This window comes from Taeniopygia guttata, chromosome 5 (assembly GCF_048771995.1).
Source record: "Taeniopygia guttata chromosome 5, bTaeGut7.mat, whole genome shotgun sequence".
Taxonomy (NCBI): Eukaryota; Metazoa; Chordata; class Aves; order Passeriformes; family Estrildidae; genus Taeniopygia; species Taeniopygia guttata.
Genome location: NC_133030.1, coordinates 12,053,203 through 12,067,849, shown reverse-complemented (window position 1 = coordinate 12,067,849; position 14,647 = coordinate 12,053,203). Strand labels below are relative to the sequence as shown.

Sequence of the window (14,647 nt, the reverse complement as noted above, 5' to 3'; positions counted from 1 at the left end):
CCCTGGTACACACAGACACGGCTCAGGACATCTCTGCTTTACTGGGAAAGGAACTGGGGCGCCATGGCAGCGCTGGGGGTTCAGTACTGGCAGATGAAGGGGCGCAGCTGGAAGCAGAAGCGGCTTCGCCAGAGCCCATCTGGGGACAAGGATAGTATCAGGGCCATGGGTGGTTCCCAGGTCCCCTCAGTACCCTGCAACCACTTCCAGTGCCCCCTATATCCCCCCTTGGCTCCCTCAGTGCCCTGTAACCCCTCCCAGTTCCCCTCCCAGTGCCCTCGGTGCTCCCCTCCGTTCAGCCAGTGCCCTGTAGACCCTCCCCATAGTGCCCTCCCAGTGTTCCTCCAATTCCCCAGCAGCCTGTGCTCCCCTCCCCAGCACCCCCCAAGCCACGACACGGTGGGTGGGTGACCTTACCTCGGACGCTGAGGGTGGTGCAGGTGGTGACAATACCGAAGGGGTGGGTGGGTGCCCAGTTCGCATAGTTCCAGGGGCTGGAGTCCTCCCAGTAGGACTCCAACTGTCCCGCCTGCTGTGCCAACACCTCAGTCCCCAGGGAGAGCCCCCACCACCCCTACCCAGCCCATTGACCCCAAAAACCAGCCCCAGCAATCAATGGCCAGCCCCTCATGCCTCAAAACCCAGCCTCCAGCCCCAGGCTCGTCCCCCACGAAGCAGCCCCAGCCCCTCACTCCCCAGAGCAGCCCCCAGCCGATCTCCTCGCCAGCTCCCAGCACCCCTTTGGCAGCCCCTTGTCCCCGGAGTGCCCTCACCCTGCGGCTGGTGACAGCTCCAATCCAGGGTGAGACGATGGTGTGGTGGCTTTGTGCCAGTTTCTGCAGCTCCTGGTTGCGGGCAGCGCTGTGCACCGAGACCAGCTGGCCCCGGTACACGTCCCGGCAGTAGCGCTGTGGGACGGGCACGGGCTGGCACCAGGCTCTCACCTGTGCCCACGGGCACCTCCCGGCACTGCTTCCGTGGCACGGGCATGGCCTGGCACCCCCTGTGCCCTGTGTCCCCTCACCTGGGCGCCCGAGTAGGTGCGCAGCTTCTTCACCACCACGTAGTGCAGCTGGGTGGCCTCAGCCGCGGGGAGCCCCTGGAGCTGGCAGGGGGCTGCAGGGCACAGCAGGGGATGGGTTGGTACCGGGGGTCCCTCCGCCACCCACCGCCAGCCCCAGGCACGTGGCATCGGCGCTGTGGGCATGGCAGGGACTGAGGGTGTCCCCAGGGTGTGGGGGTCACTCAGTGGGGCAGGGGAACACTCACCAGGGTGGCTTGCAGAGACAGTGCCCAGCAGGGCGAGAGCGAGCAGCAGGCAGGGCCACATGGTAGCAGGACATGCAGGAACACTGGGGACACCACCAGCACCCTCTGGAGATGCCACAGCCCTGTCACTCTTGGCCACCCCCCACCATGGTCCAGAGCCCCTCTGCCACCCTTGGTAACAATCTCTTCTCTCTGTGGCCCTTCTGCTATACCCCATGTCCCCACTGTCCTTCTGCCACCCCAGTTCCACCTTGTGTCTCTCACCTCATCCTGCCCCTCTGTGCCGCATATCCCCCCTGTCCTTCCACCTTCCCCTGTGCCACTCCCACGTACTCCTGGCATCCCAGAGACCCCCGTGTCCCCCAACACCCTCGTCCCAGCCTCAGGGATGCCCACCCCTGGTCCCCACCCCAGCAGCCAGGGGCTGAGCCCACTCTGATGTCCCCCTCCATGTCCCTGTCCCCATCCCCGCTCCTCACCTGGTGTCTGGGGGAGCTCTGCCCCTTGTCCCCCTTTATAGGGGGGACGGGGCCACATGTCACCACCACAGCCTTGCGCCACCCAGCCTGGCCCTGGGGACACCATGGGGACACTGGGAGGGGGGGAGGGAGTCCTTGCCCGCAGTGGGACAGACATGGCCCCCAGGGAGGGGGGGCTGCAGGTTTGGGGGTGCCCAAGGCAGCGGGTGGGTGCTAGGGGGTAGAGCAGTGGAGGCTGCTCCAGTTTGAGGGGTGCAAGATGGGTGTATGGGGTGCAGCATGTGCTGGGGGGGGTGCTGGGGGTGCAGAGGGGATGTTGGGGTGCTGATACCATCTCCCGCTGGCCATGCTTGCCCAAGGGCCATTTCCTTTCTAACGGCTGTGGCCCCCTGGGTCCGGCCTGGCCGTTTGCCCACAGACCCCCTTGAGCCCCCCTTAAATCTCCCATTCCCCTGACCAGCCCCCCCAGCCCACAGCTGAGCCCCCCCGAGGACTCTGCACCCCAATCCTCATCTCCATGCCCTGTGCACCCCTGCATCCCAACACCTCCAGCCCCTGTACCCCAACCTCCCTGAGCCCCTGTACTGACACCCTGCCCCCCAAACTCCCACAGCCCCCTCCCCACACCCCCCTCTTCATGCCCACACACCCCCTCCCCTGGACCAAGCACACCCCAGGCACTGGCTGGGCAGGGTGCTGGCAGAGCCCCTCTGGGGTGGCCCCACCATGTCCCCAACAGTTGGTGGTTGGGGATGTCACAAGGCTGTGGTTGGGGGCACATGTCCCCATCAACAATATAAGGATGGCAGTGGGCAAAACCCCCCAAGACCCAGGTGAGGAGCGGAGACAGGGCCATAGGAGTGGGATTAGCCCTCAGCTGCAGGGCTGGGGGTTCCTGAGTCTGGCACTGGGGGGCTCTGGGTGCCAGGGGTGGAGGGGGCATGGTGGGGGACAGAATGTCACAGGATGTATAAGGGAGGGAGTGACCCAAGGGTGGGAAGTGAGGAACTGGGCACATGGTGGGCACAGGAGGGCTGGGGTCTGTGGGGATGGCCATGGGGGTGGCAGAGGGGACAGGGCACGGGGTGGCACTGGGATGGTGGAGAGACAGAGGGGATATGGGGGGATTTCTGAGGGGATGTGGGGAGGACAAGGTGATGCTGGGGGTGGCAGAGGGTCCACGGGGATGTCACCAGGGTGGCCAAGAGTGATGAGGCTCTGGGATCTCCCAAAGGTGCTAGCGGTGTCCCCAGTGTCCCTGTGCCATGCGGCCCTGCCTGCTGATGGCCCTGGCCCTGCTGGGCACAGTTCCTGTCAGCCACTCTGGTGAGTGCCCCCCACCTGCCTGTGGGGACATCCTGGGGACACCCCTGATCTCAGGGTGACCCAGCCAGTGTCCGCAGCTCTTGGCAGCCCTGCGGTGGAGGATGAGGAGGACGTGACAGAGTTGGAGATGCCTGAGGAGTACAGTGGGTGCCGGGGGGCTGGTGACAAGCAGGCACTCGGTGTCCCCAGCATGCCGGGCACCGCCACCTGCCGCTATGTCGTCATCTCCCGCTGCAGAACCTTCCACCGTGCGCAGGTGGGATGGGGTGGGATGGGTGGGGGTTCGGGGTGGGGGCACCAGTGCCCCCCGTGACAGCTGTGTCCCTGCAGCACATCTGTGCCAAGCGCTTCCACGGGCGCTTGGCCTCGATCCACGATTCCCACACCAACACCTTCCTGCTGCACCTGGCGCGCCGGCACACCAATGCTGGCCTGGTCTGGATTGGTGCCGTCAGCCAGCCCGCCGTAAGGACCCTGCCACACACCCACCACCCTGGCCTTGGGGCACCCTGTCTCCTCCCAGTGTCCCCAGTGCCCACCTGGGTGCTCCAGCCTTGTCCCAATATCTCTAATGCCCACCCTGGATATCCCGTTCCCATCCCACCGCCTCCCAGTGCTGGGAGTCCCTACGCCCTTTCTCCCCTGGCAGATCCCAATCCCGAGCTGCCACTGGACTGACAGGAGCCCCTGGAACTACAGTCGGTGGGTGCCTGGACACCCCCTGCCCGGCCACCGCTTCTGCACCGCCCTCTGCACCAACAGTCAGTGGGGGCTCTACAGGAGGGGTTCGGGGGGCGCTGGGGTAGTCCCTGCCCATGATGGGGGGAAGGGTGCTGAGGGGCTCAGGATGGGGGGGTGACACTGTGGGGCTGGTATAAGGTGTCTGGGGGGCTATCCCTGGGGCTGGAGGGGGACCCTGGAGATGGGGGTGCTGGTGGGCAACGGGCTGATGCCCCCTTCTCTCCCCAGATGGGCTCTGGATGAGTGTGCGCTGCAAGCGGTGGCTGCCCTTCATCTGCGAGATATGAGGGGCTCCCCCGGGTGCCCCCGGGCCTCCCCTACTGCTGTTCCCCTACAGGGGGCTGCACCCCCTCCCTCGGAGTACAATAAAATCTTGGTGTCAGCACCCACTTGGTGTTTGGGCAGGGCCAGGGGGCCTGGCTGGGTGCACCCAGGGTGGGCACAAAGGGGTTTTGGAGGTGTCCCTTCTTTCCTGCACAGTGCGGGTGATGGCAGTGTTCCCCCTTCAAGGACCTCTGATCCCTGCCCACTGCCCAGGAGAAGAGCCAGGACTCTCCAAACTGACCAGCGAGGTTTTATTGTCTGTCTGTCTGTCGTGGTGGCAGTGGCACCACGAGCTGGACCCATTGCCCTGTGTCCAGGGCCATACATGAGCAGGGGGGAGGGGAAGGGGGGCTCGTGCCCACCCCCAGACCCCTGAGGACCAAGGGGATGGGGTACAATGGGGGGATGGGGAGGAGGTGTTGGGAAGACGGGGACCCTGCGAGCTCGTACAAAGTGCATAGGTGTGTGGTGTGTGTGTGTGTCCCCACGGGAGAGGACAGCCCTGGTCCGGTGACAGCGGGCTTCAGCGTCAGAGTGAGCCTGGAAGTGACACGGAGGAAGGGAGTGAGGACCCTGCAGGGCCCCCCCAGGGATTACCCATCCCAGGGGACCCAGCCAGAGCACAGAGGAGGGAGGGGATTACCCCCAGCATTGCCTGAAATCCCACACTCACCCCGCTCAAGGCTTCTTCCTTTTTAGCTTTAGCGCCTGCAGCCAGTGTGGGGCAGAGGCCTCGGATCTGGGGAATCGGCAGAGTTTCAGCAGGAGCTCCCCAAAACCAGTCCCAGGACCCAGACTGACCCCACAGCACCCCCTTTTGCTTCCATGAGGAGGATCCTAGCCCCACACTCACCGTGAGGACTTCTCTGGCTTGGGGGGCAGGGCTGGGGGTTTCCCACTCACACCAGGGATCTTGCGGGACTTGGAGCGCTGCACATGGGGGTCTTTAGAAGGGGTCCCCTTGCTGTCCCCTGACGATGTCCCCTCCTCAGCCGAGCGGTTGTGACCCCTCAGCTTGGCCTGGGGGCAGAGAGAGAAGTCAGGAAGAAACAGTGCTTTGTCCCCCAAACCCCACCACTGCCTTCTCCCCGTCTTTAGCCAGGCCCCAGCCCCACCCTGCCTTAGTTTCCCTGAGTTCCACCCTCCCTTCCACCCTGCAGCCAGGAGTCCAAGGGAGTCACCTTGATGGCGGAGGCGCTGAGGCCAGGAAAGAGCGGCACCTTGACCCCCCTGCCCGAGGATGAGCTGCGCATCCGCCGGCTCCGGGGCTCCTCCGCTGCTTCCTCGTCAGAGGATGCTGCTGGGGCTGGCCGGGGCTCTGTGGGGACACAGGGACAGTGTCACAGCAACACTGTACCAGGATAGACACCCCACTCCCATCCCCATTCCTGCTGGGCTCACCGGTGGAGTCCCGGAAGATCCAGCTCTCCCCCTCGGTGGTGGTGGGGCGCAGGGACGGCGCTCGGTGCTGGCGCTTGCGGCCCAGGCTGGCCTTGCAGCGCAACACGCTGCTGTCCAGGAGCTCTGTGTCCTGCCGAGCCCAGGGGACGGGTCACAGATGGCACGGGGAGCCCAGGGACCCCCCACCCCAGCCCCCACAGCAGTGCAGGGGGCCCTCAATCCATGGCTGTACCTGGGAGCAGCAGGGTCAGAGAGCCCCATCCACCGACACATCCTGTGTCCCAGGCCATACAGGGTGATTGCAATCTCCCCACTTCCACTCACCTCCAGAAGAGGAAATTCCTGTCCCTTCTCCACAGACCCCTCAGGCTGGGAGGTAGTCAGTGAGAGCCGCTGCTCCCCCCAGCTCGAGGGGCTCTCCCCATCTGGGTGGTCTGAGGGCTGCTCCTCACTTCCTGTGTCTGCTGGGATCCCACTGGCAACCTCTGGCAGCAGAGGGGGGACCCTGGGGCTCTGTAGGGCAGCAGCTGGTTCAGAGGCATGCCTCTCCTCATCAGAGTGGCTGGGTGACTCACTCCGGGGGGGCTCCATAGCTGGGCAATAGGCTGGAATGTCACCCATGGAAGGGCTGGGGGCTGACCTGCTAGGGGGACAAAACCGCAGAGTTGCTTTAGCCCAGGTAACACCAGCCCTGGTCCAAACCCCTCCGTCTGCCTCAGGGGAAGCTGTTCCCTCCCTGCCCCCACCAGGGCCCTCCTTACCCGTGCTCTGCGCCGGTGTCCCCTCCCACGCTCTCCTCCCGCGCACCAAGGTCCCGGCTGCGGGCGGCACAGCGGGCGCTGAAGGCACTCGCCCACTCCTGGCGCCTGGCCTCAGCATCCTGTGGCTCCACACTCCAGCTGCCCAGGTCCTGGCTCCAGCGGGCATTGTCCACGTCCAGAGAGAGATCCCTGTGCAAGCCTGCCTGGGGCTGTGCCAGGATCCCGGACATGGAGCCATCCGAGGCACTGCAGCGATCTGGCACCTGCTCTGTCCCAATGACACCAAACTGGTTCTGGCACTCAGCTGCTCCAAGCTCCCAGTCCCTGCTGCCACAGCTGTGACTCTCCTGCTGGTGGGCACTGCCCCAGATGGGCTCCTGGGCCGGGGGCTCAGGGCGGTGGGAGCTGGGCATGTCCTCCTCACCAGCCCTGACCTGCCCGGTCTGCCCAATGCTGCTCTCACCGGGCCAGCTCAGCCGGGCTGGGACCAGCTCCTGCTCTTCCTCCCTGGGGGTCACACAGCTGTGCTGCCCATCCCTGGCTGCTCCACTGGGGCTCAACTCTCTGTCCCCTGCCTCCACATCCCTGGTGCTGGACCTGTCATCCCAGACACTTCTGCTGGGGCTGAACTCCCCATTCCGGGTCTCCGTGTCCCCAGTGCTGCACCCACTATCCCCAGCTGCTCTTCTGGATGTGAATCCACTGTCCTGGGTCTCCAGGTCTCTGGTGCTGCATTCACTGGCTTCAGTCAGCCTGCTGGGGCTGAACTCCTGATCCTGGCTTTCCATGTCTCTGGTGCTGGATCTGTCATCCCAGGCTGGCCTGCTGGGGCTGAACTCCCGGTCCTGGCTTTCCATGTCTCTGGTGCTGGCTCTGTCATCCCAGGCTGGCCTGCTGGGGCTGAACTCCTGATCCTGGCTTTCCATGTCTCTGGTGCTGGATCTGTCATCCCAAGCTGGCCTACTGGGACTGAACTCCTGATCCTGGCTTTCCATGTCTCTGGTGCTGGATCTGTCATCCCAGGCTGGCCTGCTGGGACTGAACAGCTGATCCTGGCTTTCCATGTCTCTGGTGCTGGATCTGTCATCCCAAGCTGGCCTGCTGGGACTGAACAGCTGATCCTGGCTTTCCATGTCTCTGGTGCTGGATCTGTCATCCCAAGCTGGCCTACTGGGACTGAACTCCTGATCCTGGCTTTCCATGTCTCTGGTGCTGGATCTGTCATCCCGGGCTGGCCTACTGGGACTGAACTCCCGATCCTGGCTTTCCATGTCTCTGGTGCTGGACCTGTCATCCCAGGCTGGCCTGCTGGGGCTGAACTCCTGATCCTGGCTTTCCATGTCTCTGGTGCTGGATCTGTCATCCCAAGCTGGCCTGCTGGGGCTGAACTCCTGATCCTGGCTTTCCATGTCTCTGGTGCTGGACCTGTCATCCCAGGCTGGCCTGCTGGGGCTGAACTCCTGATCCTGGCTTTCCATGTCTCTGGTGCTGGATCTGTCATCCCAGGCTGGTCTCCTGGGACTGAACTCCCGATCCTGGCTTTCCATGTCTCTGGTGCTGGATCTGTCATCCCAGGCTGGTCTCCTGGGGCTGAACTCCTGATCCTGGCTTTCCATGTCTCTGGTGCTGGATCTGTCATCCCAGGCTGGCCTGCTGGGACTGAACTCCTGATCCTGGCTTTCCATGTCTCTGGTGCTGGATCTGTCATCCCAGGCTGGCCTGCTGGGACTGAACTCCCGATCCTGGCTTTCCATGTCTCTGGTGCTGGATCTGTCATCCCAGGCTGGTCTCCTGGGGCTGAACTCCCTGTCATGGCTCTCCATGTCCCTGATTTCACCAGTCCACGCCAGCCGGCTGGGGCTGAACTCACTGTCCTGGCTTTCTGTGTCCCTGTACTCCTGAGTCCAGGCTGGCCGGCTGGGACTGAACTCCCAGTCCTGACTCTCCATGTCCCTGGGGTTATACCTCCTGTCCCAGGCTGGCTGGCTGGGGCTGAGCTCTTTATCTGGGCTCCCAGCATCCCCAGTGCTGGATCTGCCAGCCCAGCCCAACGTTAAATTCTCGTCCTTGCTCCCAGCATCCTGGCTGCTGTATTTACTGGCCCAGTCTGGGGGGAGGTCCCTTTCCTTCATCTCCGTGTCCCTGCTGCTGTACCTGCCTGCCCAGGTGGGCTGCCCAGAGCGCAGTTCCTTGTCCAGCTGCCGGACATGTCCGGTGCCAAGGCCACTGCCCCAGTTGGCCTGTCTGGAGCCAAGCTCCTCCGTGCTGCCGTAGCCCTGGCCCCACTCGGCTGAGCTGGCACTGAAGTCTGGATCCTGTGGGCAGCTCTTCCCAGTGCCAAGGGACTGGGACCAGTCACTGCAGCCCAGTTTCATGTCCCCCATCGGCTCCGCTGCTCTGTAGTCACCACTCCAGCTCTCCCGGGCAGTGCTGTCTTTGTCACTGTGGTTGCTGTCCCAGCTGGATTTGGTCCCGAATTCCTGGTCTTGCTTGGTCTCAGCTGGCCAGTCTCTCTCCCTGGACACACCTGGGTGCCTCCAGTCAAAGGTGCTGTCCTGGTGAGAGCGGCCAATGCCAAACTCACTGCACAGGTCCTTCCGTGACCAGCCCAGCAGGTTCTGGTGGAAAAAAGGGGAGAGGAGTTAGAGGGGGGAAAGAGGTTAGAAGGGGGAGAGGAGTTTGAGGGGAGCAAACCCTGGCTCCCACAGCAGCGGAGCTGGGGAGGAGGGAAACACCTTGGGGACACAGCACAGTGGGGCTCATCCCAGGGAGGGGGCAGACCCCACCACCTGCCCCTCAGCACACAGTCCTGCTCAGCCCCCACCCACCCATCACCCATCCTGTCCCATCCCGCTGCTCTGTGGAGGGCAAGGGAGGAAGAGCCCAGCCCACACTGACCCCACAGAGCCCCACACACCCCTCACCTCTGGAGAGCTGCGGACCCCAGATGATGCCAACAGCTCTGTCAGCCAGCCTGGGTCGGCGTGAGGGTCGGGGTTCTGTGAGGGTCCTTCAGCCCGGCCTGGGCCCCCAGGACCCTGCAGGCTCTTGGGGCCATCACCTGCACAGGCTGAGTCAGCTGCAGCAGCTGGATCCAGGGGGGCTGGATCCAGGGGGGCAGCTGTGGTGAGGCTGGGTTCGGTGGGGGACTCGGGCTCAGCTGGGTGCTGGCCAGGCTCTGTCACATGAAGTGGGGAGTGGGACACGGGAGCATCCTGCTGTGCCTCCCCTTCCTCCTCCTCTGCTGAGCCCTCAGCCTGTGGCTGGGTCACGGGACCCCCCGGGCATGGAGCCCCCTCTGCCTGCTGGCTGCCAGGTCCTTCAGACCTGCTGTCCTTTGGAGGGCTGGGGGCTGCAGCCTCCCCATCTGACTCCCCCTCTTCGGAGAGCCCCGAGTCAGGCGTCTCCCGGATGGGGGAGCGGGGAGGAAAGGCTGGTAAGCGTGCCCCCCGCGACGGGAATGTCCACTCAAAGGACTGGGAAAGGCTCCAGCCGGACTCGCTGCCCAGGGAGGGCTCTGACAGGAGGTCTCCAGGCCGGGGCAGGGCACTCAGTGAGCCCCCCAGCTCCCCCAGGCCCTGGCCGGTCGGTGGGGGCCGCAGCACCCCCTCTGAGGAGCGCCGGAGCCCCACATCCCGGGGAGGGGGGTTGAAATCAGGACCCTCATGGGACCGTGGGGACACTGTGGAGTCATCAGGTCCTTCTGGGGAGCCTGGGGGACGAGAGGCTTTGGCAATGGGTGGGCTGGGGGGGCCCAGGTACTCAGCAGCAGCCTCGGGAGAGCCGGGGGGGCAGGTGACTCGTGGGGGCAGTTCAGGAGTGCCAGGGGGGCTGGCAGTGCCAGGGGATCCCTCCCCTGGAGTGTGTGGGGAGCCAGGGGAACGGGAGACACTGAGCTGGGGTTCAGTGGCCGAGGGAGCGCCCGGGGCCTGGGTGGAGGTGACAGGGACCTCGACTGGAAGCTGAGTGGGGGATTTGGGGGAGCCAGGGGGCAGTGTGGGGGAGTCTGGGGCCAGGAGCTCAGCAGGAGAATCAGGGGAGCCAGGGGCTGGGGCAGAGGGCTCAGCAGACTGGAAAGGAGCTCCTGGGGCTGGGGCTGGGCAGGTGGGAGGCCTCGGGGAGCCTGGAGGTCCGAGGGCACCCAGCTGTAGAGTGGAAAGCTGTGGAAAAAGCCAGCAGGGGATCATATCACTCAAGAGGCACCTCCAAATATTATCCATCCAAAAGCCAGCCCCCCAAACCTTGGAGGGTCCCTCCCTCCAGCCCCGCTCCCCTCCCTGCACCCGGGGCAGGAAGTGCCCATGCTGCGTGCCAGAACCAGGCTGCTCCTGCGTGACTCAGCCAGGGCGGCTCCTGGTGCCCCAGCCCTGCTCCCTGCCCGGCCCCCTGCTGCCCCCAGAGCGCCTGGACAGACGGAGACAAGAAATGAAGCAGGAAGAAGTCAGAACCCCCAGCACAGCCCCCTGCCCTGCCCGTGGCTGGCATCCCCCTGCCCAGCACTGCTGGGGTTTGCCCCCTCACTGGGGTGACCTGGTGCCGCTGCCCAGGCTGCCACCCGCAGTGTCACCGTGGCCCGATGTCCTGGTCACTGCCCTGAGTGAGCACAGCAGAGAAAGGGGCTGGCGGGGTGCCCGTGGGGCCTGCCCTGCCACATACCTGCCGGGTCACAGAACCCCAGCTGGTGACTCACGGCTGCTCCCTGCCCACGCCTGGCACCGGTGTTGGCACACGCCACCCCCACACAGCCGGGCCCCACACAGGACTTTAGGCACAGGGGGCCCTGAAACCCCCCAGGAAGGGGCAGCCAGCGCCCCAAGGAGAAAGGAGAGACACGCACCCCGCAGAGAGGGAGCCCCGGAGGAGACAGGAGAGCCCCGAAGGAGAGAGCCCAGGAGCGGAGCCGCCATGGCGCCGGAGGGCGAGGCCAGCACTCACGTCAGGAGGGGATGGCGGCCTCCGGCGTCCACAGGGGTCCCTGGCACAGCTCAGCCCAGTGGGGGGGGAGCTGCTGCAGCGAGAGAAGGGGAAGGGGGGTAAATCCCACTGTGTGTCTCAGTGCTATTCTCCCACCTCCCACGAGACACCCCTGCCCCAAACCGCCCTTCAAGGACTCGGGCCCTGCCACAGCTGCACAGTCTGTGGCTTGGACTGTGAGGGAAAAGAGGCAAAGTGGCCCCAAGCTCCCCTTCCGGAAAGTTTTCGATCCTTTGGGAGCAAGTTTCTCACACTGTGTCTCAGAGCAGCCCCCGCCCAGCTCTCCCTGAGGTGCCCAGCTCTTGGGATTGTGGCCAAGCCCTGGCCCTGGCCCAGGACATCCTGCAGCTGGAAGTCCTGCTGATCTGCTCCCTGTGCCCTGGCATGGCCCAGAACGGAAAAAATAGCAAGGCTGGAAAATCAGGAGCATTTCCTGGGGGAGCGACCCCGTCTGTCACTCCCAGCCCAGGGGGCTGGCTCAGAGCCTGCCCACAGGCAGCTCCTGGCCTGGGACAGCCCATTCTGCGGTTGGCACCAGCCACCCCGGTCTTCCCACGGAGGCAGCCGGAGGCAGCTTGAGGCACTGCGGCTCAGGAGGAACCCGGGCCCCGTGCCGACGACCAGACCTCAGCTCCGTTACATTACCAAGCCTGGGATGGCTCAGAGTGATATTCCCTGTTCCCACAGCCACTCCTCCCAGTGTTGGTCCCTGTGCCCTCACCTCATTTCAGCCACAGGGTGTCCATCAGCCCCCATTCCCAGCTCGCCTGCTGCAGGTCGGGGCATCTGGGGGGCTTCGCTAGCAGGGTCTCCGTCTGCCTCCCCGCTGGGACGCTTCCGGAAGGCAACAAAGGTCTTGGAGCCAAAGCGGGAGGAGGGGTCGGTGCAGAAGGGTGAGAGCCAGGCCCGGTCTGGGCTGCCTGGGCCCTCCCGGCTGTCCATCTTGGCCAGGATCTCCTCCACGGTGGTGCCCGGGAACCGCTCCGGCCTGGTGGCCACCGGCACCGGCGTCACCTTGAAGGGCGCCGGGCCCTTGCGCGAGGGGGTTGGCGGGGCCGATGGCACCTCCTCCTCGGTGCCCGTGACCAAGGGCGACGAGAGCCCCTTCCCATTGAGGGTCTCGGGTGATCTGACAGTGAAGGAGGGGCGCCGGAGGGGCCCCCCCGTGGCTGCCCCGCTGTAGGGCTGGGGCCCGGCCAGGCGGTTCATCTTCTCTGCCGAGGGCAGCTCGGGCCTGGGGTGCCGTGGGCCCGGCGTGGGGGGCAGCACCGGGGGCTTGGCGGGCACAGCTGGCTTGGGCAGCACGTGGGGCTTGGGCCGCACCGGCGGCTTGGGGCGCGCGCTGCCTGCAGAGAGCAAGGGAGGGGGACGGGGTCAGCGGAGTGGTGCGGCCCCCCACAAAATGGGAGCAGCCCTCAGTGGGCTGCCCCAGCAACCTCCCCTGCCCCGATGGCCCCCAGCCCGAGGTACTGACCTTTATCGGGGCTGCCGGCCAGCCCGGCCCCCCCAGTGGTGGCAGGGGGGGTGCAGGGCACGCTGGGGTGCAGGGGCTGCGGCTGGGAGGCCATGGCGACACAGGGATGTGGGGGGCACAGTGCAGGGTCAGCCCCTGAGGAGAGAGGGAGAATCGGTTAGGGGAGCGCCTCGAGCCTGGGGGAACCCAAGCACCCTGTGGGGCCCTGTGCCAAGCCCTGTCCAGCTGTGCCAAACGGTGATCACACCGTGGTGCCACCCTCAGTACATTGGCCCCAGCTCACCTGAGGCAGCCTGGCCCCAGCAGCAGACCCAGACATGGCCCCAACCCCCACCAATAACCACAGAGACCCCACACTACACCCCTGCCGCCACGGGGCCGCTCCTTTACCTGTCTGACCCTGCGCTAACCCGTCCCAGCACACACGTGTCACTCTCACCAACCTTCGCCAAGCCCCCAGTGCCCAGCTGGCCCCCAGTCTGCCCCAGTCCCCATCTCCGCTCCCTGCCCAGGTCACCCCCCGGCCCCCCCGAGCCCCCGGCAGCCCGGGAGGCACCGCCCGGTCCCCCGGGACCCTCGGCCAACCCCTCTCAGTGGCCGCGGGTGCCCCACTCACCTTCCCCACTTCAGCCTCATGTCGGGGGCGGGCCGGGGACACACGTGGGGGGCGCAGAGCGGGCGGGGAGGAGGGGTTAGTGTCCCCACGGGTCTCACGCTGCTGCCGCCGCCTCTCCCGTGACTCACCGGGGCTGCGGGGACAGGAAAAACCCGCTCGGTGCCTCCTCCCGGCCCTGCCCTCTCTCCCCTGCCCTCCCCCCGCCGCCCTCCTCTCCCCGCCTCGCTGCCTCCTGCCCCGCCGGGGTCCACCCTCCCCACGACCCCCCTCCTCTCGCCTTCCACGGGGGAACCGCCACCACTACCCACATCTGGCAACCATCCGGCCCGTTTCCCGGCCCGGGATGGCGGCGGGGCCCCGGGATGCGGGTCGGGCCCCCCGGGGTCCTCCGCCAGTGCGGCCTAGCCTCGTTACCGTGGCAACGGAGCCTGCGATCGAGTGGCTGAGTAGGCCGCGACCGCGGCCTAGCGACGTCCCCATGACAACGAAGCCCCCCACTCAATTTCGGGGGTCCCGGCCCATGTTGCCCGCCGGGGCCGAAGCCGCGTGGTTCCCCGGCGGGCGCCACGGGCCCGGGGGGATCCCGGTTACCTGCAGCCCCATGCCGGCAGAGAGACCCCCACTCACCCTCCACCGGCGCTGCTCATGCATATTCATGAGCGCGCAGGTCACGCCCGGCGGCGGAGGGGGCGGGGCAGAGCGGCGCCGCGTGGCGGGCGGGCCGTGGAGGGGCGGCCGGAGAGCGCTCGAAATGGGGCTGGGGGCGCACGCTGGAGACCTCCAGCACTCCCCGAATAATCACCCTCGGGGGCCGACAGCCGAGCAGGACACCCCCGACTGCCAATGATCCCATTCCCTGGGTCCTCCAGCCGCGGGGCTGCTGCCTGAGGGGCGGTTTAGGTGTGACAATAGAGCCCTCCCACCATTTGGGCATGCAGGGTCCCTTGTGCCCACCGCGGAGCCGCCCCGGGGAGCTCCTGCTTCCCCGTAGCCCCATCCCAGCGGTGCCAGTAAAGGCAGCGGAAGGAGGGGGGAACAGGCAGCCATGGGGCCCCCCCGGGGCTGGTTCCAGACCGGGAATCGGCTGCAATCAACAACCGGAGGGGAAACTGGCCTTAATCGGATCATCCCCCTCATGAGGGAGGTAGAAAAAAACCCAAATGGCATCAGGATCGAGCGAGGGGCTGTAATTAGGAGCCCTGATGGCTGAGCAGGGGCTGGGGGCCGCTAATGGAGGGTGGGGAGAGAGTGAAGTCAGCCCTGGAAGCTGTTCAAGGAGGGG

General features: G+C 65.9%; 3 protein-coding genes across 9 annotated transcripts; 1 reads left to right on the top strand and 2 right to left on the bottom strand.

The window, feature by feature from the left end:
* Positions 1 to 22: 22 nt before the first annotated feature.
* Positions 23 to 2,177, bottom strand: LOC115495440 (proteoglycan 3). 4 transcript variants are annotated; one of them, XM_072929588.1, is made up of 5 exons: positions 1,270 to 2,177; positions 1,025 to 1,116; positions 774 to 908; positions 418 to 532; positions 23 to 139 (listed from the first exon to the last, which is right to left on the bottom strand). In XM_072929588.1, exons 1-5 carry the CDS (start codon positions 1,484 to 1,486, stop codon positions 81 to 83), a joined length of 618 nt encoding a protein of 205 aa, XP_072785689.1. In that variant the 5' UTR covers positions 1,487 to 2,177; the 3' UTR covers positions 23 to 80. The 4 variants fall into 4 exon arrangements, with proteins under 4 accessions (XP_072785689.1, XP_030129520.3, XP_072785687.1 ...); XM_030273660.3 differs by having other exon boundaries at positions 418 to 529; XM_072929586.1 differs by having other exon boundaries at positions 23 to 532.
* Positions 2,178 to 2,908: 731 nt separating this feature from the next.
* On the top strand, positions 2,909 to 4,200 carry LOC115495441 (proteoglycan 3). Its single transcript, XM_030273661.4, has 5 exons — positions 2,909 to 3,074; positions 3,152 to 3,330; positions 3,405 to 3,539; positions 3,724 to 3,835; positions 4,044 to 4,200. The coding sequence occupies exons 1-5, from the start codon at positions 3,014 to 3,016 to the stop codon at positions 4,100 to 4,102; spliced, it is 546 nt and encodes a 181-aa protein (XP_030129521.4). The 5' UTR covers positions 2,909 to 3,013; the 3' UTR covers positions 4,103 to 4,200.
* Positions 4,201 to 4,376: 176 nt separating this feature from the next.
* On the bottom strand, positions 4,377 to 14,576 carry TNKS1BP1 (tankyrase 1 binding protein 1). 4 transcript variants are annotated; one of them, XM_030273645.4, is made up of 13 exons: positions 13,993 to 14,576; positions 13,366 to 13,498; positions 12,750 to 12,884; positions 11,997 to 12,621; positions 11,237 to 11,309; positions 9,226 to 10,461; positions 6,302 to 8,919; positions 5,865 to 6,183; positions 5,541 to 5,670; positions 5,321 to 5,457; positions 4,993 to 5,159; positions 4,813 to 4,878; positions 4,377 to 4,679 (listed from the first exon to the last, which is right to left on the bottom strand). In XM_030273645.4, exons 3-12 carry the CDS (start codon positions 12,841 to 12,843, stop codon positions 4,818 to 4,820), a joined length of 5,460 nt encoding a protein of 1,819 aa, XP_030129505.4. In that variant the 5' UTR covers positions 12,844 to 12,884; positions 13,366 to 13,498; positions 13,993 to 14,576; the 3' UTR covers positions 4,377 to 4,679; positions 4,813 to 4,817. The 4 variants fall into 4 exon arrangements, with proteins under 4 accessions (XP_030129505.4, XP_030129509.4, XP_030129508.4 ...); XM_030273649.4 differs by having other exon boundaries at positions 5,865 to 6,180; XM_030273648.4 differs by having other exon boundaries at positions 11,237 to 11,306.
* Positions 14,577 to 14,647: the final 71 nt, after the last annotated feature.